This window comes from Squalius cephalus (assembly GCF_949319135.1).
Source record: "Squalius cephalus genome assembly, chromosome: 7".
NCBI classification, from domain to species: Eukaryota; Metazoa; Chordata; class Actinopteri; order Cypriniformes; family Leuciscidae; genus Squalius; species Squalius cephalus.
Genome location: NC_137128.1, coordinates 20,004,263 through 20,029,115, shown reverse-complemented (window position 1 = coordinate 20,029,115; position 24,853 = coordinate 20,004,263). Strand labels below are relative to the sequence as shown.

The following is a 24,853-nucleotide window of genomic DNA, read 5'->3' as shown; positions in this document are numbered from 1 at the left end:
AAGCTCTGTATGTGCATGAGGCCTGTAACCTGTTGGAATGTGAGGGAAAGTTTGGCTAATCATGGAATAGGCTCGTCTGATTAAATTATTTCTATCTTTCTTTTCTTTTTTTAACCTGTAATTCAGTAATACATTAGTTAACATCAACAAAGATTAATAATTACTGTGACAAATGTATTATTGCTTATTGTTAGTTGACTAATGGGACCTTATGTAGCCTAAAATGTAAATCTTTTAAGTACATATCAGGTTGTTTAACCTTGAACCTAAAATATATATAAGTTATGCCTAATGCCTGTATCAGAAATATATAAATATAACTCTCTCTCTGGGTAAACGAGACATTTATTCAAAATTTACTGAATATACAGCATAAAACAAATGAGACAGATGGGCAGCTGTGCAATACTCTTTTACACAGACACAAGTTTTACCCAACTCTTGACTTTACATCAAAACACGTAATGAATGAATCATGATGGAATAGCACATTTAATTGTTTTATAGACACCATTCCTTAAATTATATATTCGTTAGCCTACCTGTGTGACAGCTGCGTCTCATTTCACGATTATTTCAGCCAGTATAATATTACATTATTACTTGACATCAGTGCTTGTTTTTGAGTTCAACATGTCGTTGTTGGGCAGCGAATTCACGAATACAAATTTCGTCAGTGGTAAGCTCATGAATATTAATTAGGTTATGCCACGTTGCTCGGTAACCTTCCTGGAACGTCAAGTGACGTAATTAATATCCATAAGCCAAGCAAGGGTGAAGAGAACGTCTGTAGCCTACTCTCTCTGATAAGGCGAGAACATGTTGCAATTATATTTTTAGCTGAAAACAATGTATAGAAAAAAAAAAGTAAAAGGACATTAAAAGTAATCATGTAATAACAGTAGGGCCTCTTCGCCCGGTTCTTTCATGAATCTGTGAAAGCTGCAGGGCAATGGTGACGAGCTCTGCCAGCACCACCTGTGAAAAAAATTAATTCAGTTCAGTTTAAATGTTATAACATGATAAGCAAGACCTAGGTATGAATTTTAAAATAATAAGTTCCATACGAAACAAGTCATCATTTACCTGTGGATCCTGAAAGAGCTTGCTTAAATCTTTCTCAAAACTGTCGATATACAGGCGAACTGTGGCTCCGAAACTATCGGTCCCACTAAGACGAAAGATTATGCGAGAACCTCCTTTAAAAATGATCCGCAAACCCTACAGGAAATGTTTACATGTTCTTAATATTTATGTTGTAATGTTATAGAATTCATTACAGACATTAATCACAGCATCCCTCCCTATTCCCTGCCTCCTTTGTCAGCGAGATCTTCCCCTTAAACAATTTTTGAACGGTAACTCGCCCAACAGCCGGTTTCATTGGTCAACTGAACATCCAAGTGGCTTGTGGAAAGGTTTAGACAAAAACAATGCAAAAACTAATTTATTTATTCAGTTAATGCTTTAGATGTAAAATAAAGGTAAAATGTATTTAAATAAATAAAAATGTTAATAAAAAAAGATGCATGCTAACATATTGAAACGTCTCGGTTACGGATGTAACCCTCGTTCCCTGAGTAGGGAACGGAGACGTTACGTCGGATGACGACGAATGGGGTTTCGCTTAGAAATCCTATCATCTTCGAGTATATAAAATGAGCCAATGGCAAAGAAATGCCATGGGTCTGCGGAATTTGCATAGCGTAACTCCGCCCCACGCAGGGGGTATATAAGGAAGTGCGCGAGCAACATGCAGATATGTCTTCGCTGAGGAGCCGAGACTGAACTCAGGCGTTCCAGCGGTACAGCGGAAGTGGCAGGGAGACGTAACGTCTCCGTTCCCTACTCAGGGAACGAGGGTTACATCCGTAACCGAGACGTTCCCTTTCGTTGTCACTCCGAGTTACGTCGGATGACGACGAATGGGGTTCCCAGTGTAATCACGCCACCTCTCGACTGTCTTCCAGTGCCCTGCGTAAGTCTGAGCTCCCTGTCGTGAGACTAGCACGGACGAAGGAGTCCTACTTAACACAGGAATACCAAGGTACACTGGGAAGCATATCCAGTGGAAATATGCAATCATGCCCAACCCGAAGGGGGGGACTTAGAATACACATATGACCCCGAAGGGCTGCATACGGAGTAACACTGAGGTGTCCAGCCGCAGGTGGAATATTTCAACCCCAGGGGTGGCAAGGTGGCTTGCCAAGGGAAAGACACATGCTCAAGAGGCTTACAGTGGAATACACATGTGGGGGTCGCCCGGAGGGGGAACCATGCACATGGAGGCACCTAGCCAAGCGCGAAAGCTGCTCAGTTGCAAAACTCTGGCGTTGACGTCGTCAGTGCTGGAGGAGACTCAGGGCTTATTAGGCTCACCTGAGGAAATATCGCACGTATCCCGTCCGTGGAGAGGAATGGCGAGCAAGCGAAGACACCTGAGCAGGATCTCTTACCGGCTAGTTGAAGCGAGTACATGAGAAGAAACTGGCTCCACTCGGAGATTATAGAATCTTGCGAATGTGTTAGGTGTCGCCCAGCCTGCAGCTCTGCAGATGTCTGTTAGCGAGGCGCCATGCGCTAGAGCCCAAGAGGATGCCACACTCCGAGTGGAGTGGGCCGTCACACCAAGGGGGCACGGTCGACCTTGCTGCTGGTATGCCAAAGCAATAGCGTCCACTATCCAGTGAGACAACCTTTGCTTGGAGAGAGCCTTCCCCTTCAGCTTCCCACCATGACAGACAAAGAGCTGGTCTGAGGTCCTGAAACACTGCGTCCTGTCAACGTAAGCGCGGAGAGCGCGTACTGGACAGAGCAGTGCCAAGGCTGGGTCTGCCTCCTCGAAAGGCAGCGCTTGCAGGCTCACCACCTGGTCTCGAAAGGGAGTGGTGGGCAGAGCCGGACAGTAACGGAGTACATTTACTTGAGTACAGTACTTAAGTACAATTTTGAGGGATCTGTACTTTACTCGAGTATCATTTTTGGGGAGTACTCATGACTTTACTCAAGTACATTTGAGAGGCAAATATTGTACTCTTTACTCCGCTACATTTCTATCCATAACCGTGAGTACCCGTTACTTCTTCTAAAAAAATAATAAATAAAAAAAAAAGGAAAAAAGAAAAAGCGAGCGACAGTGCGCGAGAGAGGCCGAGTGTGTCTGCGCGCGCGACCAGCTCTCTCTCTCTCTCTGCTCGTTCATTCAGTTAAACATGCGCCCTGTCACAAGCGGCAGTTCATCTACTTTACTCACCGATCAAATAAGACTTTGGCGGGACAAAAATTCACTTTGGCGAGCGCTAAAACAAGTTCAATGCAGGAAAATTCATGCGTGAATTTAACTGAGTAGTACATGACCATGCACTCGCACAAATGGCACCACATACAATTTGAACTCGCACATTCTCAATAAAATGGTCGCATATTTGGTCGCAGTCTGGAACCCTGTGATTTGATTGATGAAAAAAAGAGAAACTCACATGTACACACAATTGTTAGCTGAATTTTCTTTTCTGATATTACACATTAATGTAAGCTGAGCATTTGCGTTGATGTTCTTGAGTATGCGGTGTGTTTAACACAGTCGGGTTCAAATGTGGGTGCAAAAAATCCATTAAAACTCTAGCAGAGGTTTGTCAGAGCGTTGCCATTGTGCTATTGCCTTGTGGGCAAGTGAAAATGTTAAATAAAGCAGCATGGTAAAAAGATGAAAATGACTTGATTTTACTTTCAATTTCTTTACATTCTCCAAGGTATTAACTAGGGGTGGAACGGTACATGTATTCGTTCGTATTGAACCGAATCGGTACGGGCGTCACGGTTCGGTAGTCTACATGAATTTACACGGAGAATACGGTATAAAAATAAATAAAACTCGCGTGCAAATTAATTAATGTAATGCGGAACTACTGTTAGATACGCGGGTTCTTTAGGGACACCTAATCTGTAGCCCCGCCTTAAGCTAGGTTTGTTTATACCTTCTTATACTGTCTATGGTTTATACTTTCGCCTGCCTCCGCAGCGCGAGCCTCCGCTGACCGTGCGCGCGCCTCCCCAAATGGACGAGGCATTTATACTTAGCGCTCGCCGGTGTATATTCTTTGAAACGACAGGGTGCGACAGGGTGTAATTGTCCTCTAAACCATCAGGAATCAGTGGTTTGAAGTAAGGTAGGCTACACTCGTGAATGTTTATTTTAGTAAAACAACACTTTAGTACACCAAAACCACACAGCAAAATAATCGTGTAAAGCAGTAAACCAGATTATTCCTTGTGACATTAGAAAAAAAAAATGGATATGAGAACGTAACCTACAACTAAATTAACGTTATCTTACATAATTTCTAAACATTTTTATTTAGTTTTGTGAACCTTTTTATAAAACATGGCCATTTATTTTTATTTAAAGGGCTGATGTCTGCTATTGTAGGCTCATTTTGTTAATGTAAGCAACTAATTTAGACGCAAGAACTGGGTGCCGGTGCTGTGAGATGTACATGCTCGGCCAGATTCGGCTCGAAGTCGTGCGTCTTCGGATGCGGAGCCGTGCGCTAAAAGCCGTGCACTGCACACCGCCAAGCAAAATGTGGCCTTGCACACCCAACGCGCATGACCGCCCACACCACAATGACGACATTTTTGCTGCGCGCACCCTCGCGCTCGTGTGTCCACACATAAATAAGAGATGCTTTATTTTTAGTTTTATAGCTGATTGTCTTATTTTGTTTACATCTTACTTTACACACTTCAGGGCAGGCTGTTGCAGCTAGCTCAGGGGAGAGACTGTATGACACTAGGTGGTACAGCCTGAGACATGCACAATAAAAAAAAAATTGCCTTCTGCATTTTTGTTTTGCTTTTCCCTCCATTGTACCGAACTCGTACCGAACCGTGATGTCTGAACTGAGGTATGAACCGAACCGTGACTTCTGTGTACCGTTCCACCCCTAGTATTAACATTAACATTTTTCATAACTCCATGTAGGACGTTTCTGTACATAAATGTAAGCACTATGGCAGTAGTAATGCAATATTTAGAAAATGTACTCTTGTACTCTTGGTACTCAAGTACTTTTAAAAACAAGTACTTTAGTACTTTTACTTGAGTAGACATCTGACTGTAGTACTTTTACTTGTACTTGGGTAAAATTTAGCAAGGGGTATCTGTACTTTTACTCAAGTAATAAAGCTGTGTACTCTGTCCGCCTCTGGTGGTGGGAACCTTGGGCACATATCCAGGCCGGGGTCTCAGGATCACGTGAGAGTTAGCCGGTCCGAATTCCAGGCACGCTTTGTCAACCGAAAATGCCTGCAGGTCCCCTACCCTCTTGATGGAGGCCAATGCAACCAGGAGCGCTGTCTTCATTGACAGGAACTTAAGCTCCACTGAATGCAGAGGCTCAAAGGGAGCACTCTGCAGGGCAGTTAAAACCACTGAGAGGTCCCAAGAGGGTACGAGGGGAGGACGAGGAGGATTCAATCTCCTGGCTCCCCTCAGGAACCTGACGATCAGGTCGTGCTTTCCTAGGGACTTACCATCAACTGCTTCGTGATGTGCGGCAATGGCGGCAACATACACTTTCAGGGTGGAGGGAGACAGCCTTCGCTCCAACCCTTCTTGCAGGAAGGAAAGCACGACACTGATGGGGCATTTCGTGGGTTCTGGATTTTTAGAAGAACACCAGTTGACGAAGAGGTTCCACTTCAACGCATAGACATGTCTCGTGGACGATGCTCTAGCGGAAGTGATGGTAGCCACCACCGCTGGTGGTAGGGTACTCAAACCTGCCTCGTGCCGTCCAGGAGCCACACGTGGAGGTTCCAAAGATCGGGACGAGGGTGCCATAAGGTGCCCCGTCCCTGAGAAAGCAGGTCCTTCCTCAGGGGAATTGGCCAGGGAGGTGCTGTCGCGAGGAGTACTAGTTCTGAGAACCAGGTGCGGTTGGGCCAGTACGGGGCAACCAAAATTACCTGCTTCTCGTCCTCCCTGATCTTGCGCAAAGTCTGCGCAAGAAGGCTCACTGGGGGAAACGCATACTTGCGGAGGCCCCGCGGCCAGCTGTGCGCCAGTGCATCCGTGCCGAGCGTGCCCTCGGTCAGGGAATAAAACAGGGCGCAGTGGGACGAGTCGTGGGAGGCAAACAGGTCTACCTGTGCGTCCCCGAACTGATCCCAAATCAGCTGAACCGTCTGGGGATGGAGTCGCCAATCTCCAGCGAGAGGCCGAAGCCGAGACAGCTCATCGGCCGCCTGGTTCAGGTCTCCCGGGATATAAATGGCTCGAAGCGACCTCAGATGCTTCTGACTCCATATGAGGAGGTGGCGGGCGAGTTGTGACATACGGCGGGAGCGCAGACCACCTTGATGGTTGATGTACGCTACAGTCGCGGTATTGTCCGATCGGACTAGTACGTGTTGACCCCTGAGCAACGCATGGAAGCGGTGCAGAGCAAGACGTACCGCCAACAACTCGAGGCAATTGACATGCCAAAGGCACTGGGGTCCTGTCCAGGAGCCCGCGGCAGCATGTCCATTGCATATGGCGCCCCAGCCCGTGGTGGAGGCATCTGTTGATACAACAACATGCCTGGACACTCGTTCCAAGGGCACTCCGGCCCGAAGAAAACTGAGGTTCGACCACGGGGTGAAGGTCTGACGGCAGGTCGGAGTAACTGGTACTCGGAGCGTGCCGTGGTGCCATGCCCACCTCGGGACTCGATCGCGAAGCCAAAGCTGAAGTGGTCTCATATGAAGCAACCCGAGCGGCGTGACTGCGGCTGCGGATGCCATATGCCCCAGGAGCCTCTGAAATAGTTTCAGTGGAACCACATTCTTGCCCTCGAACTGACGAAGGCAAGTCAGCAGTGACTGCGCGCGCTCGCTCGTAAGCTGCGCGCACATGGCGACCGAGTCGATCTCCATACCGAGAAAAGAGATCCTCTGCACTGGGCAGAGTTTGCTCTTCTCCCAGTTGACCCAAAGGCCCAGACGAGCTAGGTGCCGGAGCACTAGGTCCCTGTGTTCGCAAACCTGATCTCGAGAGTGAGCTAGGATCAGCCAGTCGTCGAGATAGTTCAGGATGCGAACCCCGTGTTCCCGGAGGGGAACAAGGGCTGCCTCGACGACCTTCGTGAAGACGCGAGGAGACAGGGCTAGCCCGAAAGGGAGAACCGCGTACTGGTATGCCTGCCCCTCGAAAGCAAACCGTAGAAACGGTCTGTGTCGAGGAAGAATGGAGACATGGAAGTAGGCGTCCTTCAGGTCGATCGCTGCAAACCAATCCTGCGGCCGTATGCACTCGAAAATGCGTTTGGCCGTGAGCATCTTGAACGGCATCCTGTGAAGGGAGCGGTTCAAGACGCGCAAGTCGAGGATTGGTCGTAACCCACCGGATTTCTTCGGTACAATGAAGTAGGGGCTGTAAAAGCCGGACCTCATTTCGGCTGGAGGGACAGTCTCGATCGCACCCTTCGCCAGTAAGGTAGCGACCTCCGCTCTCATAACCGGGGCATTGCCACCGACCATAGTGAAGCGGACTCCCCTGAAGCGGGGAGGAGACCGCGCGAACTGAATCGCGTAGCCGAGCCTGATGGTCCTCGCGACCCAGCGGGACAGCCTGGGAAGCTCTAACCAGGCTTCCAGGAACTGTACCAGCGGGGTCATACGGACCACAGACGTACCCTCGGTGGTGCAGCGAGGCGGAATGACCGGCCCAGGCGTGGGTGGCATAGCGGCCCGGTGCGGGGGCACGGTCATTAGCCGCGTCCTGCCAGAGGAGGCCAGGGGAGGACCAGCGTCCCACTGGGGCGTGCTCTGGCAGGGGACTGGCGACAGAGGGGGACGAGAGTGGCGAGGCTCGTGAGCGGCGCGCACTGTCATCCGGACACTCTGTGTGCTCAGAGATGGGAGAGTGAGTTCTTTCTTTAACCACATTAGGGTGCTGCCCGTCGTGGGACGAGCAGCGGGGTGGGGAAAACCAAGGATTCTCCCCCGGCCCTCCACCGGGGGAAGGAGCGGCCCTGCTACCGGCTCCTGAAAAGAACTCAACGCCATCTCTGAGCAGCCCGTCTCAGGAGCGCCGCTTGGCCTGGCATTTAGCGGGGCACGGGGCGGGAGAGGGCTGTGGCGCCTTCCTACGGCGTCCTCCACGACGCGACCCGGATGGAGGCTGCTGCTGGGGCCGTGCGGGAGGGGCGGGAGCCGTAGAAGGGCGCCCTCGGCGGCGAGCAGACTGAGGGACCTGTGCCGACAGCTGGGTGGAGGCAGCAGCTGGCCGTCGGGGCAGGACGTGTTTGAGAGCCTCAGTCTGCTTATGGGCGGTCGAGAACTGCTGGGCAAAGTCCTCAACCGCCCCGCCGAAGAGGCCAGCCTGGGATATGGGAGTGTCGAGGAACCGGGTCCGCTCGGCCTCACGCATATCAGCCAGGTTGAGCCACAGATGTCTCTCCTGGACCACGCAAGTGGACATCACCTGACCCAGGGAGCGTGCGGTCACCTTCGTCACTCGGAGAGCAAGGTCGGTGGCGGCACGCAGCTCATCAAAGAGCCCTGGGTCAGTCCTCCCCTCGTGCATGTCACGCAACATCTGGGCCTGGTAGACCTGGAGTGTCGCCATGGCATGCAGTGAGGAGGCCGCCAGCCCCGCAGCTCTATAGGCCTTCGCCACAAGGGTGGAAGAGAACCTACAGGCTTTGGAGGGGTGCTTTGGGTCGCCACGGGATGAAGCACTCTGAGGACACAGTTGCATCGCAACAGAGCGTTCAACCTGGGGAACCCCAGTGTACCCCTTGGCAGCCGCCTGATCGAGAGGAGGCAGGGCGGAGGAGGTCACCGAGCGATCACGAGAAGACAATGGTGCCTTCCAGGACCTCGTGACCTCCTCATGCACATCCGGGAAGAAAGGCATTGGGGACGCGCGCTGACGAGGATCAGCGGCGGCACCCAAAAACCAATCGTCCAGCCGCGAGCGCACCGGACCAGGTGGCGGGGACCACTCAAGCCCAATGGCCGCGGCTGCCCGGGAAAGCATGGCAGTCATCTCGGGATCAGACTCGGGCAATGCTGGCACACCCGAAGGTGGCAGCACAGCCGAATCCTCACTTCCCAAGGACTCTTGCCCACCCTGTGATGCAGCGATCGACATTGAATCTTCATCTGGAGCGCCAAATGAGACCCGCGGCAAGTCCGAGGACTGTACTGCGGGCTCATCTGAACCACTCGCGGGTTGCACGGCACTAGAGGACGGTGTGGAGCGTGGAATAGTCGGCGCTTTGTCCCACACCGTAATCCTCAGGTCACCCTGGCCGCCAGCCGAAGTACTAGCTCTCGCGGAGCCCGTAGATCGGGGTGCGGATGAGGGGACTCTACCATGAAGGTCATTGAGTCTCGACCGTAACCGTGCGATGGGCATGTTCCCGCAATGGGAACATGACTCATCCACAAACGCTGCCTTAGCGTGCTCTAAGCCCAGACACACAAGACAGCGATTGTGCCCATCAGAATCAGAAACAAATAGACCGCAACCAGAAGTGCACGGGCGAGGCATCTTTAAAAAGACGTGCCGCGTGCAAGCTCTTTTAGAAAGGAGATTTCTCCACAAATGCTGAAGCGACCAGGGAGAGAACACACAAACACTGGCAAATCACTGCACAGATAAGCAGGGAATGTGCACTCGCTGGAACTCGCTGTCACACCAACACTTGGAGAGAGGCTCGTCTCGAAGAGAATGAAGAGAGATGAACTCAGGATTGGCTGTGGAGTGAAGTACATCAACTTGGCTCCGAAGCGAAAACATATCTGCATGTTGCTCGCGCACTTCCTTATATACCCCCTGCGTGGGGCGGAGTTACGCTATGCAAATTCCGCAGACCCATGGCATTTCTTTGCCATTGGCTCGTTTTATATACTTGAAGATGATAGGATTTCTAAGCGAAACCCCATTCGTCGTCATCCGAGTGACAACGAAAGGGAGCTAAATATTTTCCAAATAATGTTTTACACTTTTATAATACATATATTTTTATAGTACAAATTGGGACTTAGGCCTAATACATAGCTATCTGGAAAAGGTTTTCGTGTATAGACGACAACCTTGTCAAAATGTTCCCCGTTCACACGGATCCATGAGAACTATTTCAAAATGCTATATTCTGCTTCCAGGCCAGTAGTTGGCGATGTCACTTTGTAAAGAAACACTACGCTCCTAGACTGAACATGTAATACGTTTTCTCAAATTCTCTTTTTTGTAGTTTACACTGAGATGATAACGATAGTTTTCAAAAACTTGCACTTTGAACCCCGTTTTAAAAAATGTGTGTTTTCAGGCCCCCAAAATGCTGTTATCATATAAATGAATGGCTAAAACGCATTAAGAAGTTTTCGGTTTTTGTGTAAACTCCCCCCAAAAGATAGAAAACCCAGGATGTAGACAATCAGCACCGCCATTGACCAATGAAATCGTTAGAATCAGCTACTAGCCGGAGTTAGCACTTAACTGGTTTGGGGGAAGGAAATTAAGGTTCTTTTGTCAAAATGACATGTTTATATTTCATGTTAACATTTAAGCTAAATAGCTTTTAATAACAATTAAATAGCTAAATGTCTGCTTTTTTTTGGTGTCTTGTATAATATGTATGGAGAATCTACTATAAAAGAGTAGCCTACCTGATTTCTTGAAATGGTTCCATCCACAGGGTCACTGTACTCAAAATTGTCTGCCGCCTCCACTTGGTATTTCTTTTCCCCCACAGTAAACACTTGCCCAATGAATGCCTTGTCTGAAACCACCAGCTCAAGATCCAACATCATCTCCACAGCCGCATCTAAATCCACCGCCTCATAATCAAATCTGTCATGTGTACATATGTCATCAATATGAAATGTCTGACTAGACTGTATATGTAGAAGTGGTCTTTTACTGATAGTACACCTGGTGTAGTAGTTCCTCCCGTAGGTTCTCCAGTGGTCTGTCATAATGTCTTCTACACTTTGCCTCCTCACCGCTAGGATGGACAGCCATGCTAGCACTGCCCAAAGCCCATCCTTCTCCCGGATATAATCTGAACCTATCAAGAAGATATAGCAAATTTAATCATATATTTGTTGCCACATTTTTGTTGTGGGTGTTTCTTCAACTTCAACTAGTCAATTTTTTTCTAAAGTTAATTTACTTGTTTACAACGGAAGCAGCAGTGTCAGTGATGAGCATATGGTGAAAAATAATACATGTTTGAAGAAAACAAAATAAATCACAGCGAAGCCGTAGAAGAAACATTTCGGTTTACCAAATAACTTTTCAGTGAACAGGTCTTAAAATACCTTTTTTTTTTTTGTGAAGAACAATTAAATAACCTGAAGAACTTTTTTCAAGAACCTTTTGTACAATAGAAAGGTTCCATGGATGTCAATTTCCTCAAGTGCCACATAGTGTTACTGTTTGAGCATTAAAAAGTTCTGCAAAGTTACAAATCACACATTCCCTGTTCTCTATATCAGTAAACGACAACGTCTCCCTGAAACGCCTTGATAGTAGTCTCAAGTTTTCTTCCAGAAACGAACACTTCACAATATTCCTTATTTAAAAAATTCCCCCCGACATGCACAACAAAAGGGGGAGAGGCCCTGTTTGCATTAATAGTGTGTTGAAACTTATGGTTATGGTAAAGGGCGTGACATTTCTGAAACACGCTCGAAGTGGTTGCCCAATCACAATACACTGATCCAGCCGACCAATCAGAGTACATTGCGCTTTTCAGAAGGAGGGGTTTCATAGAGACAGGAACTAACTGGGGTGCGTTTCCTGAAAGCATCATATGCAAACTATGGTCGCAAGTTCCGTCGTTATTTGCATAGTTCAACGAGTTGTGTTTCCCGAAACCATAGTTCTAAGGAACATTCGCAAACAGCATCGCAAAGTTGTGTGGTTGGAACGACAGCTCTCGACCTGTGGTTAGAAGCATAGTTTCTAGTTTGCATGACATGTGAATTTAATAAATCCTTATCTTGAGCAAAATAAGCAAGCTGACATTCAGTACAATCTGTATCTTTTATTTAGAGTATATACAAATGTAATTTACGTCTTTTAGTTTGTCAAGAGATTTAAAGCACCATTTTTGTAGAGTGTCGATTTCCGTACATGCTCTAGTACATAAGATCGAGACTATGATTGAATCTGGAAATAAAGCAAGATAACCGAGAAAAATTAGAAATAGTCCTCATCTTAGCATTAATTTGATCTCAAACGGATTCATCAAAAGCAGTTGTTACTCCACCACGTGCGTGACATCATTAACCAAAATGGTTGAACGACCAATTTGCGACAATATGGTTTTGAGAAACAGTCGTGACTGTGGTAGTTAAGCAGCGAGTTATGTCGTTGTACGGGAAATGCACCCCCGAGCATTACTAACAGACTGAGGAGAGAGGAGCTGCAACAATGTCAAATAAGAGAAATTTTTTTTATTTTTTGAACATTCAAGCATGAAAACCTATTCAAGTAGAAAAAGGGCATTATAGGGCATTATAGGTCCTCTTTAAGAGATGTTATTGTCTGCAATGCCAATATTTGAAGGAAAAAAAATTCTTATTATATATTTGTCTTTAAATGACTTGGTACTGTACATTCATTACCTGTGCCAAAACTTTCCTCACCACCCAGAGAGAGACGTCCAGCGTCCATCAAGCTTCCAAAAAATTTCCAACCAGTTGGAGTCTCATATAGTTGGATCTTGGTGGCCCTGGCCACCCTGCATAGAAGCGCAGAGTGAGTCGAGATGCAGATGATCCTGGTAGGTGAACATCTTTAATAATGTGAAACATTTAGGAGTAATATTCACATGTCTAGAGCTGCACTGGTGGGCATACTCCTAGCAAAGCCTCTTACTCCTGTGTGCTGAAAGTAAGGAATGCAGAAGATGTTTGCAGCAATGACGGCAACTGAGTCGGAGGGGTTTACAAAGAAGCCATGCTTCCCAAGGATCATATTACGGTCCTAGAAAGAGAGAGAGAGAGAGAGAGTGACTGGGTCAGTACGGGGTCAAGAAAATGTTATACTGACTGTCACTTGAGCACTTTTGCTTGGGTCAAAAGGTTGTATAGCAAGGTCGTGATGTCTCAAAACCTACACCGTCACCATCAAAAGCAGCTCCAAAGTCATACTGTCCACTCTTCATTGTCTCAACAAGGTCTGCGCCATAGGTCAAGTTGGGGTCTGGGTGGCAACCTCCAAAGTTTTCCAGAGGTACACAGTTAATGGCTGAATTTGCAGGGGAGCCCAGCTCCTCACACAGGATCTTCTTCACATACGGCCCAATCACTGTAGAACCAATGGAGGTTCAATAGCAAAAGTTCAGAATCAGATGTTTTAATTAGTCACAAGACCAAGTTGTACATATAATGATTCATACTGAGAGCCATCCTTTCTTTACCTGTTAAAACATTTTCATTGATTCAATTTGAATAAACTCTTGCTGAAGGAATGCTCTGGGTTCAATACAATTTAAACTGCATCTACAGAAACCATGACATTCTGTTGATTACCAGACTTAAAACAAGCAAACATTGCATTTACAGTAATGCAATTGCAATGGAAGTCTTCCAAGGACTATAATTTCAAGGGACTCATCAATGTGGTATGGAGTTACTCCCAGGAGGAGAGCTGAACCTGCTTTTAATATTATGTCAGATGGCTTGTCTTAATCATTCAGATCACACCATGTATATGGAAACTCAATCTCGCAGAGAAGTAGGCAGCAGTGCAAGTCTAAACTCATCCCTATCCAACTGCCATGCATGGAAGCATCTTCGACCCATTAAGTAGATGCAGCTGCTACTCTTAATGCTCTTTTCAAAATGTGGAGAATGAACTTGATGAAGCGTTGGCTATGGTGGTAACTCAATGGCTAGATCAGTCTGTTTCTATATCGGTGGAAAGAAATATGGTTCCTCACCTCCATGCATGGCATCTAAACGGATTTGGATGTGATTGTCTCCTGATAGTAACTCCTTCAGAATGGCAAAATCGAAGATGTTCCTCAGAGAGTTGGCATAGGATTCAACTGGGTCCACAATTTCTACTGCATGACAGAATATCAACAGGACATTCTGTTTATTTTTTATGCCATTCTTTTGAATCAACAGCTCAGAAGTTGTGTTGTAAATGTTTTCACCTGTAAAAGGTTTGAATTTGTTTTCCAGGTCAAAGGATTGCTTGCCAATAGTCCCTAGATCAACTCTGAGTTCAGGACAGATGGCATATTCCTCTATGATTCTGCTCATTTGGAAGATTTTATTTGTGACAGCCTCTGGTGCTGGACCTGCATTGAAGATTTACAATGATAACGCAAAAAAAAAGAAACCTTCATAAACACATGTGAGCTATTTTACCTCCATTGGCAGTATTAAATTTGATGCCGAAGTCTCCGTCAGGTCCTCCAGGGTTGTGACTGGCAGTAAGAATAATCCCACCAATGGCTTTAATCTTCCTGATCACGCATGACACAGCCGGCGTCGACATGATGCCATTCTGACCAATCACAACACGACCCACCTAAGAAATTCATCAGCCCCATTGAAATACCATTAAATACCATTTGTTACTGGTCATCGTTTTAGGACATCATGTACAAATTTCAACTGGACCAATGTCATATGAGAGATTATAGAGTGTTAATGTGTTTACTGTAAAAAGTCAAGAATAAATATGTCAAGTGTGGAAAGTGGAAAATATGGAAAAACTGAAAAGTGGTCAGCAATAAACCAGCTATCTATTTGATATGTATTTCCTCACACTGCTTATGTTGAAAATGTACTCTATTAGAGGTAATGTACTCTATTTGGAGACCTACAGTATTTCTTGCCATCAAACTACAAGAGTATAAAGTAAGCCTATAATATACTACAAAAGATACAGTGCAGGTGTCATGATGCATCTGGGAAGAGAGCCAGGTGTCTATAATGATAACCTGGATGAGATTTAGAAAAATATAGTGGTTCCTCATAAGAAAATAACTGTAAGAATTGCAACTGACCCCATTAGCAGCAGCCATCTGCACTATGACCTGAATTGCAGTCGAATTGAAGTAGCGTCCATCTCCACCCACCACCATAGTGGAGCCCTGCCTGTCCCGCAGGTCGATGGAGGAGAAGATGCACTGAATGAAGTTGTGCAAGTAGTTCTTTTTAGACTGGAAAATATGGACCTTCTTCCTCAGGCCACTGGTTCCTGGCCTCTGGTCGGGGTACGGAGAAGTAGGCAACGTCAACACTTGCAAGGGACTATCGTTCATTGCTCCAAACTGTTGAGGAAGACTAAAGGAGAAGCTGTTATGTGTGGCGGAAGGAGAAGGAGGAAAAGCCTTGTGCCCTTATGGCATTCCCGAGAGTTGGATTGAAGCTGTTAACGGGCTAAAATTAAACTTGGTAACTGAAGACGGCTTCTCACACATGTGCATGGGCATCACTGTCAGATTCTCTTGCCTCCAAAGGCCTATTGAGGCAGATGCATAAGACGGCCAACAAGGGCTCATTTATGTGCACTATTTGCCCAGGCATTTACTCAGAGGCTAAATAGAGCTGATTCTGAGTGAATAAGCCCAGGGTGATCGGGCTGTAAACGCTAAATGGGTTGTTTTGACATATTCTAAATCTCCCAGGATCATTCAAGATCTGAGCAGCTAATGAAAAACATGCCATGTCGTTTTATAACAGGACAGTCAGGGTTTGGGGACAGTCAGGGGGGTTTGGGTATTGACTGCAGCATGTCTAAGATCCTTATGGATGAAATTACTGTGTTGATGTGTTGATTATAACAGGTGGTTTAGCTGGCTCCAGAATAAACTGAATAAAAAAAGACCCAGGGTAAGTCCTTACTGCAACAAGACTAGGGCAATTGGGGTAGAAAGAAAGGAAAATCATTTAAGATCCAGGCAAGTTGCGAGGTGAGGCCACCATGGATCAGATTTGTTTGTCCAGCATTATCGGGTTGAGATAGGGAATTTGGAGGCCAAGGCAACACTTTGAACTCTGTGTCATATGTCTCAAACTATTCCTGAACAATTTTTGAAGTGTGGGAGGGTGCATTATCCTGCTGAAAGAGGCCAGTGCCATCAGGGAACATTGCCATTAAGGGTGTGCATGGTCTGCAGAAATCTAGGTAGGTGGTACATGTCAAAGTAACATCCACATGAATGCCAGGTCACAGGATTTTCACAGGGCAACACTGATTCCCTTCGCCTGGCTTCTTCCCATAGTGCATCCTGCTGCCATCTCTTCCCCAGGTAAACAATGCACACGCACCCGGCCATACACCCATTTTATCTGACATAAAACCTGATTCTTCAGACCAGTCAACCTTCATCCATTGCTCTAAAATAAAGGAAATAATGTTCTGACACTTACTTGCTCCTTGTAGGTGCTTTCGGCGGTGGACAGGAGTCACTCTGACCAGATTGTGGCCATGCAGTGACATATGCAGCAAACTGTGATGCACTGTGTGTTCTGACACCTTTCTATCATGGGCTGCATAAAGTTTTTCAGCAATTTGAGCTACAGTAGCTCTTTTGTGTTATCAGACCAGACGGGCTTGCCTTCGCTACCCATGTGCATCAGTGATCTATGGGCTCCCATGACCCTGATGTCGGTTCACTGGTTGTCCTTCCTTGCACCACTTTTGGTCGGTACTAACCACTGCATCCCAGGAGGTCACTGTGATTTTGCCAAGTAAAGCCGCGTTTCCACCGCAGGAACTTTCGGGGGTGGGACTTGGGCACTGAACATGCTGATTTGTTGAGTTCACGCAGCATTTTGATTGTTTGATTCCACGCAGCATTTTATTCAACCACCATTCTTAAAAGTCTGTTGCGGTGCGTGCAGTAAAGCTGATGATACACAGAGCAACTTTTTGAGCAATGTTGCTGGGCAATGTTGCCATCAACGGGCAACCAGATGAGACACAGGGCCCACGACCGATCTAAATTATCCAGATAGAAATTTATTGCCCATTTTCAATGGTAAAATGCCCAAGCAACAATCGCTCGGCAAGATTGCCCAGCAACATTGCTCAAAAAGTTGCCCTGTGTATCATCACCTTAAGAGTTGTTTGCTATTCAAATCAACAATGGAGTTTAAAAATACAACCAATGGGCCGACAACGAGGTTCAGGCTTTATTAAGTATATATGCAGAGGACGAAATCCAGCAGGAACTGGAAAGCCGTGCATAGTCCTACGTCGTCGGTCTAATTCCTGGGACAATTTGTTCCAGGTAATTTTGGTGGAAACGTGGCTTAATACATATTTTGTAGATCCTAACCATATAAATGTAGTCCTCCTAACCATATCCCTAACCTAACTCTACTAATATCTTATCTATAAAATCAGAGGTGATTAATAGATTCATAACACTGCTGTAGAAGCACCTAACCCTGGTTGTAAGCCTAAACTTGACATAAACTTTAAACTTGTCCCTCAAATCTGATTGGTTGATTGGAATGTTGTTCCAGGATCAACAAAGATTCTGATGTAGGAACATGTTGTACTTGCACTTTCACCTGTACAGTCAACACCCCACAAGACTTACTTTTTTCCCCCTGCTTCCAACATATGAAATTCAAGAAATGACTGTTCACTTGCTGCCTAATAAATCCTTATAATATAATAAAACCATATAATCAATGCTACTCTCTTCATCTGTCAGTGGTTTTAATGTTGTGGCTGATCAGTGTCTGTATTATTTTAACAAACTTTAATTAAAAAATGACTGCAATTATTGATAATGCTCAGAAGAGGGCAATGCTGCATCAGCTACGAACGTCCTTGTACCCCCCCCCCCCCCTCTCTCTTTTTTCTCTCTCTCTCCCTTCAACCACCCCCCTCCCCCTCACAGATTTACTTGCTGTCATTTATAATTTATATTACATAAGATGTTAAAAAAACAGCAAATATAATTGAATTTAATGTTAATAAAATGATAAATATAAGAGAATATTTATTGGAAGTAGTTCAAAAATAGCAAATGACAGTCAATGTGACATTTGAACACATGGATGAAATTGGCTCTCAGAAGGTTAAATGAGAGGTTTCCTGGTTGGACTCATCGCAATGTATTTAAGATGACTGGTGGAGAGACTGAATCATATGTCCAGCGGCCTAATCATAGTGTAAATGTCCCATTTTTACTGCATCATACTTGATTTGTTTATACTCAACAAACTTTGTCATGTCCATTAAAAGGTTATTTTGTAAAAACCAGTATTCATTTGTTCTACATGAATGTGTATTGGTGCTCTGATAATCCCATACTGTGTTTCTGCACATACTGTTGATATTAAGGGGTTTGTGGCTTTGTGAGATGACTAATGGAGATTTTTGAGGCCTTGAAGATGGTGATTCCCCTGCCAGGTTTCCAGTGGGTTCCCTTTTTAGGAGGTCTGCTCTGAATACACTTGCCATTCAGGTTAATGTCGCCGCAAATGCTAAACCACCACCCACCTAAAGGAAACAGCAGCAGTCGTGTACAGAATGACACATTTAATTTGCAATTTCCATGCACACAAAAGCATATTATGCACAAAAAAAAAACACACAGGGTTTTTCTCAAAATAGGCTCTTTAGGCACAGGCACAGGCAAAGCAATACTTTATATATTAATTTTGCACAGCATCACTCAATGAAAAAGGCATGAAAGCCCAGCTAACAGGGAACATTCTCAGAACGTTCTCTCAAAGTTATAAACAAACGTTCTTCCAGCAATGCTAATGGAACAATCGTTCAAAGTTATCTGGTCTTTAATAATATTCTTAACTTAAAAAAAACATTATTTATACTGTACTGTGCATCGTTCATGGAACTTTTTTTCTTGAAACGTTTTAGCTGGTTGTTCATCAAACATTTCTTAAATTGTTAGCTACTACTTGAACGTTCCAATAGTTTGCAAAATTATAAAACAGAATGTTCCCTTAAAATTTGTACATCCATGAAAAAACATTTTTAAAACATTTAAAAAACTGGACAATTTGAACTTTCAAAGAACATATAGCGTTTTCATAACTTAATGGGAACGTTAGCAAGATGTTCTTGGAACACATTTATGTTAGCTGCAAATGCTGTGCATGTACTGTACCTGTGTAGTCACAGTTTGGATCCTGGTTTCCATCGTTGTGGTCTTTAGTGGAGAACCTGAAGCCAGTGTGTTCGTCCACAGCAGAGCTGGACTCAGCCGACTGCAGCTTCAGATGGATGGTGTAGTTGGAGGCAGCGTCCTCCAGGATATACTGATAAACTATGAAATGCTTCTCCTTCCTCCAGTCCTCTATCTGGACGTGCAGGAGAGAATGTCCCTGACGGGCAACAGCATAGATCTTCTTCAGCCCCAGCCAGAACTCACCTATCAAACACAGACATCTGAGACATCTCGCTCTCTGTTGTGTTAGAAATTGTAATATTAGAATATTATGGCATTCCAATATCATAATATATACAGTATGGTGTGATCTAATTACTATAGGCATTATTTCACATTTTTACAAATTAACATAACTCATTTTAATGCTACAGTTTAGATAAAATTATTAAAAATAAAAGTATTATTATTATTAAATGTATATCAGCCAAGTTGCATGCAACCATATTCATTATTTAAATTTTGCTCTTGTAATGAAAATTAAGCTTTCACGGTATGTGTAGTTTTGTTTCCCTGAAATGTATTATGTATTATTCCGAGAAAATGCTGAATATGTCTTTGATATGATCTTTCTGACGTCATTTTAATCATGTTTCAAACAGGAATAAGCTTCTGAAACACTGAAATTTAGTACAGGATTTACTTTGAAACCATTTAAATGTGAAATTTGGAAGTAAAAAGACTGAAATAGTATATTTTTTGTTTACAGTGTATACAGTTAGAGTTACATTGGTTGGTCAAGCTCAATGTTTCAACTTTGTAAGGGGAAAAAAAATATTCTTTTTTTTTTTTTACAGATTTTCGTTTTCAGTTTTATGATTATTTTTTATAATGATCCACTAGTTTTCCACTGACCTTCAAACTCTTATTTTAAATTTTATCACTGGCACAAATATTTTATGAAATACATTTTAGAATATTTATTTTTATTTTTGTATTTCTGTATAAGTAACTACCAGAAATGTTCAAATCTATTCAAATGAAATAAAGTATATGAATTTGAAACACACACTATAAAAAAGTTGCTGCCTTTTATTTTTAAGTACAATCAACTTGGTTGTGTAAGTCATTTCAACTTAAAATACATTAAACTGACTTTAAAAAATTAGTTGATTCTTGTATAACTTATAAAAAAGTTGAAAATTGCTTAACTTATTTTGATGAGTTAAAGCAATGTTAAAATATATGTTGTCATCACTTATTGATCATATATTTGTTTAGCGTGCACTAGGCTGTAACCACATGCATGACACTATATTTCTTCAGTAAGTATTCTGAAAGATATCATGCCTGGATTTCTCATGAGAACAGATTAGGACAAGGAAGGCAACATCATAAAAGTGGAATGCTGGTCAAATTGCTCATACTGTGAAATTATGTTGTAAAAAATTATACTAAAAGTAGAATGTTAAGATGTCAGACTTTCTCAACACCAAACACACAGCACTCCATTGTGCTCCGCACTATAATCACAGACTGAACACATTTACTCAAGTTTATGAGCACAACATCCTTCATTTAACTCACTGCTGAAGTCTCCAAATCCATCTTCATACTTCTCCCAGGACTGGTCAAAGTCCACAGAGCCGTCATGTCTGCGCTGGATGACAGTGAACACTCCCTCTGTAGATGACAGACCAGTATGCCACAGTCATCTCAAAGTTTAATGAGTCTTTTGTTGTTGTTGTTGTTGTTGTTGTTGTTGTTGATGAAGGGAAACACCTCTGGATGTTTTAAGAATTCAGAGATGTGAGAAAGAAATATGCTTTATTCTTACCCTCGGTGAATTCACAATTCACAAGAAAGGTTTTCGACTCGTGTGGTTTTATAGCATACAGGCCACTGAATTTCTGTCCTCGGTTGAAGACCTCGCCGCAGTCTTTTGGAAGATCTACAACACAACGTGACATGCTGGTGTGTAACTGAACAGATGCAGTAACATGTTTCAAAGCCGTTCATTCCTGCCTCCCCTACCGCTTGAGAAGCTCCCGTCGGATGTGAAGTACGGAAGGTATCCTGCGAGGCTGTTGGTTTGGCGGTTCCTTTGCAAGTTTTTAGCAGTTTCCTGGATGCTGATCTAGATAGCAATTTTGAAAACACAGTTTTACTCAAAAAAACTTCATAGTCTATACACACCAAGGACAGTAGCTACAATAACTAGGACGTTTTAATAATCATTCTAATTCTATGAGAATAGCAGTCGACAGTGGAGAGGAACAATATTGTTGGAATCACTTTCAGAACGATTTTTTTTCCATCTGATGAACAATAAAAACATTAACAGCCAATCAGAATCCATTATGCTTTCAAGAGCTAGAGCATTTAAAGTCATCATGAAATCAAAATGGACAATTCTTCTTTTTTATGGGATATTGCTAGCCTGGCTAACGTCAGACCTCTATCTCATTGAGATGTGGTCTGGGAACCACATGTTCATTTTCTCGTATTTGAGGCGTGGTTTACGAATGCCCAGAGCCGTTTATTGGGCGCTACGAATGTCTATCAAATGCGCCTGTACGTAGCTCATAGCCAATCGTTTCAATTATACCAGATGACGTATGTAGAGCGACAGAAATTCGACGAGGAAGAAGACTTATCTAAGGCTGCATCGAAAGCTATTTTTTACAGTCTATGATCAAAAGGTAACTTCGCGTACCAACGCGTGCCATGTTGGATCCATAGATATAAACAAACTGCTTCGGTGTGTCACATAGACGTCGTCATCGTCTTGTTGCTCCCTCCCCGTTCTGTGATTGGTTCCCTTTTTGAGGGGAAAATCTGGTCCATGGTGTCCAGGCTGCCTAGCAGCGTAAATAAAATCGCGTTGCGCAAGGCAGCATGGGGAAACCCAGGCAAGGATATTGCAGTATTTATTATGAATGATTTATCCGTGCACATTTAGTTTTTATTTATTTATGTGGCCACATAATCTTTAATCAAAATAACTTCCCCTCCCTCTTGCTCATCTCTTCTCTTCTCTGATGAGTGTTTACTGGCGTGAGGGTGGGACAACCTGCCAATCACATGACATCATAGCAATAGCAAACCACAACCATCCAATCAATTCCCGATCAAGCCCCACCCAACATTTATCATCTTTTTCAAGAAGCTGTTTCACTCAGATATAGCCTACATAATTTTAGCGAAAGAAAGACTATCACAAACTTCCAAGTCATGCCAAATTTAAGATTATACAGAACTGCAGCGCATGCTTAAAGAAACAATGTTATTGTGTATTGGTGTGGATGCTAATATAGTTATCGCTCTTGGTGTGAATGGGCCTTAAGGGGGTTTCCAAATCCCATATCTGGCTCAGGTCCTGCTTTCATTATAGGTCTATGGGGTATTTATGCTCATTTTATTGTCTGCTGGATGAATAGTCCCATCACTTAACAAAGTAATAGCATACTTCATCAACATGCCGCATGATTTAAAATATCATTCATTTTTTTATTGCAAACTGTGGAGGATGGGTTACATGCTGAACATATCCACAGTTATAGTTATCTAAAATGGTCTCTTAATACTGTACTTTATTTTCCAGGCCCTTGATCTTGGTCCTTTGGTTGTTGAGCTGCTCACTTTGTTCATTCACAGCCTTCAGCAGATCAGTGATGCTCTTTTCCTGGGTCTGGATTATCTCCTAATAGACAACAGCAACATCTTAGCATCTTTTCACCCTCCTGGCCACGGTATAGACACTTCACAATTCACATCTGTTGTGAATGAGATGTTTTCTCTGCGTTATTTTTATACATCATTTATCAAACATAAATGTGAACCTGGTTATGCACCATTCATAACTGATATTATGAACTAATATTTAATTCCTGAATTTAAACTGAGTTAGCAAACAGGATATTTCAATCAAATTTGGAATGAATTAATGCATAAATGATAAAATGTATACCTGAAGTGCAATGTACTCTAAAAAAAAAGTACTATGTTAATAGGAAGGTTGTATCATTGTATTATGTTGTGCTAGAAAACACATTGTAATTTTGTGTCGTGTATTTAATTTAATGGATTTTTTTTCTGGCTGAAAATTACCAGTACCTTTTCCGTTTTTCTACATTAATATAATGATATGCATCATTTATATACATTTCATTATGTAAATCATTTTTGGACCATGGCAGGAAAACACATTTCCCATTATGCACTATTTATGTCACATTGTCAGTCTGTTTTGATATCTGTCTTTGTCTGTGTTCTGTCAATTGATTATTTTTATGTTGAATATTTGTTTTTTATTTTATTTTGTATTCTTATTCTTATTATACATTAAATTGCCTTTCCTTTTGGGAAACTCTGTAAATTTGACTGTTTACCTTAGTTTACAGAAATATTTAGGTAATACTTGATTTTACAGTGTCTTTGTTACACGTTACTGTAGCAAAATCATAATAACATGCAACTAACTCTAAACCAAACCCTACCTAACCCTAACCCTATAATAAGTACATGTAGTTAATTCAAATTACTCTGTACTTTAATGTATAATTACATTGTAACAAGGACACCTTCAAATAAAGTGTTATCAATATTGATATTCAGTTGTGAAAAAAATATATTACATATCAGAATATAAATGGACATTTTGTTGAATACAATGTTGTGAATATAAATGTTTTGCCCTAACCTTGGAGTAATGAAATTATTATTTTTTGTATCGCAATTGAGTGATTTCCTTTTTCTTTTCAAGTCTTTTCAAATTCCATGTTTGCATTTGAGCCAATTCATAATCATACCTTGAACGTGGAGATTTCTGCAACCTGCTCAGTTGAGAGCAAACTCTGGGACAGACCACTTAACTTCTCCTCCAAGCCTCCCACCTGACTCCTCAGATGATTCCTCTCTTTTATGATATCTTCCACTTTGGAGTTGATCTTCAGCGACAGACTCTTTATTTCCTCATTATTTGCTTTTAAGAACACAGTGGTCTTCTTCAGTTCTTCCTCCTCCTCCTTGATTTCACTGGCCAGCGCAGAAAGTTGGTAGAAGGATTTGTCAAAGATGTTGAGCTTTTGGAATATATCATTGATCTGATTCTTGGTATTCTGCACAAAGTCCTTCAGGCTATGGCCCAGCTGTAGGAGGCCGTTCGCCAAAAGCCGAACTTCGTCCAGAGCTGCAAAGTGAGACCGAGTTTCTGTCTGACGTTCAGGCAAGGTGAGCTCTGTAGGAAAGGAGTGAGACAGAGACGACACCAGAAGGAGCGACAGTAAAAGCAGTATCATGGTTGATTCTTTTAAGCTAAGACTGATCAATCGAGTAAGACGGCCACGGTTTTGAACTTCTTTTATATGCCTCCTCTTGTCGGGCTGTTGATCATTAAACAGCATGGTGGTGACCCCATATAGACCTTTATAAATCCCAATGCTGTCCCAATAGGTAAATAAAGAGTTGAAATGCACAAATACCACAACATTTCAGCTATATTCACATCATGTATCAACATCATCTGTCAAAAGAGAATTTGGATTGGAGCATGATAAAGGTTCAATGACAAATGATAAATAAAATGTAAAAAATCTTTTGAAAATCTTATGCCAACACTTATGCCAAATTCATTATTGTTATTAGGGGCCAAGCACTGAAGGTGCGTAGGTACCTATTGGATCCGTTAGTGTTATTTAAAGTATTATTCCATTTTCTTCTTCCACTCCTGAAGT

General features: G+C 43.4%; 2 protein-coding genes across 6 annotated transcripts; both read right to left on the bottom strand.

Moving 5' to 3' along the window:
- Positions 1-542: 542 nt before the first annotated feature.
- LOC307160860 (phosphoglucomutase-1-like) lies at positions 543-15,390 on the bottom strand. 5 transcript variants are annotated; one of them, XR_013821653.1, is made up of 11 exons: positions 15,030-15,390; positions 14,386-14,548; positions 14,169-14,315; positions 13,950-14,075; positions 13,125-13,315; positions 12,837-12,991; positions 12,631-12,746; positions 10,931-11,066; positions 10,666-10,849; positions 1,087-1,171; positions 543-978 (listed from the first exon to the last, which is right to left on the bottom strand). XR_013821653.1 is itself a non-coding variant. In XM_079875152.1 (11 exons), the coding sequence occupies exons 1-11, from the start codon at positions 15,285-15,287 to the stop codon at positions 889-891; spliced, it is 1,701 nt and encodes a 566-aa protein (XP_079731278.1). In that variant the 5' UTR covers positions 15,288-15,390; the 3' UTR covers positions 543-888. The 5 variants fall into 5 exon arrangements, 4 of the variants coding, with proteins under 4 accessions (XP_079731278.1, XP_079731279.1, XP_079731281.1 ...); XM_079875152.1 differs by having other exon boundaries at positions 1,087-1,221; XM_079875153.1 differs by having other exon boundaries at positions 1,087-1,221; positions 12,631-12,737.
- A 2,577-nt stretch (positions 15,391-17,967) lies between these two features.
- LOC307161586 (angiopoietin-related protein 3-like) lies at positions 17,968-24,481 on the bottom strand. Its single transcript, XM_079876438.1, has 7 exons — positions 23,930-24,481; positions 22,711-22,821; positions 21,153-21,255; positions 20,956-21,069; positions 20,706-20,801; positions 19,119-19,382; positions 17,968-18,487 (listed from the first exon to the last, which is right to left on the bottom strand). Exons 1-7 carry the CDS (start codon positions 24,416-24,418, stop codon positions 18,324-18,326), a joined length of 1,341 nt encoding a protein of 446 aa, XP_079732564.1. The 5' UTR covers positions 24,419-24,481; the 3' UTR covers positions 17,968-18,323.
- Positions 24,482-24,853: the final 372 nt, after the last annotated feature.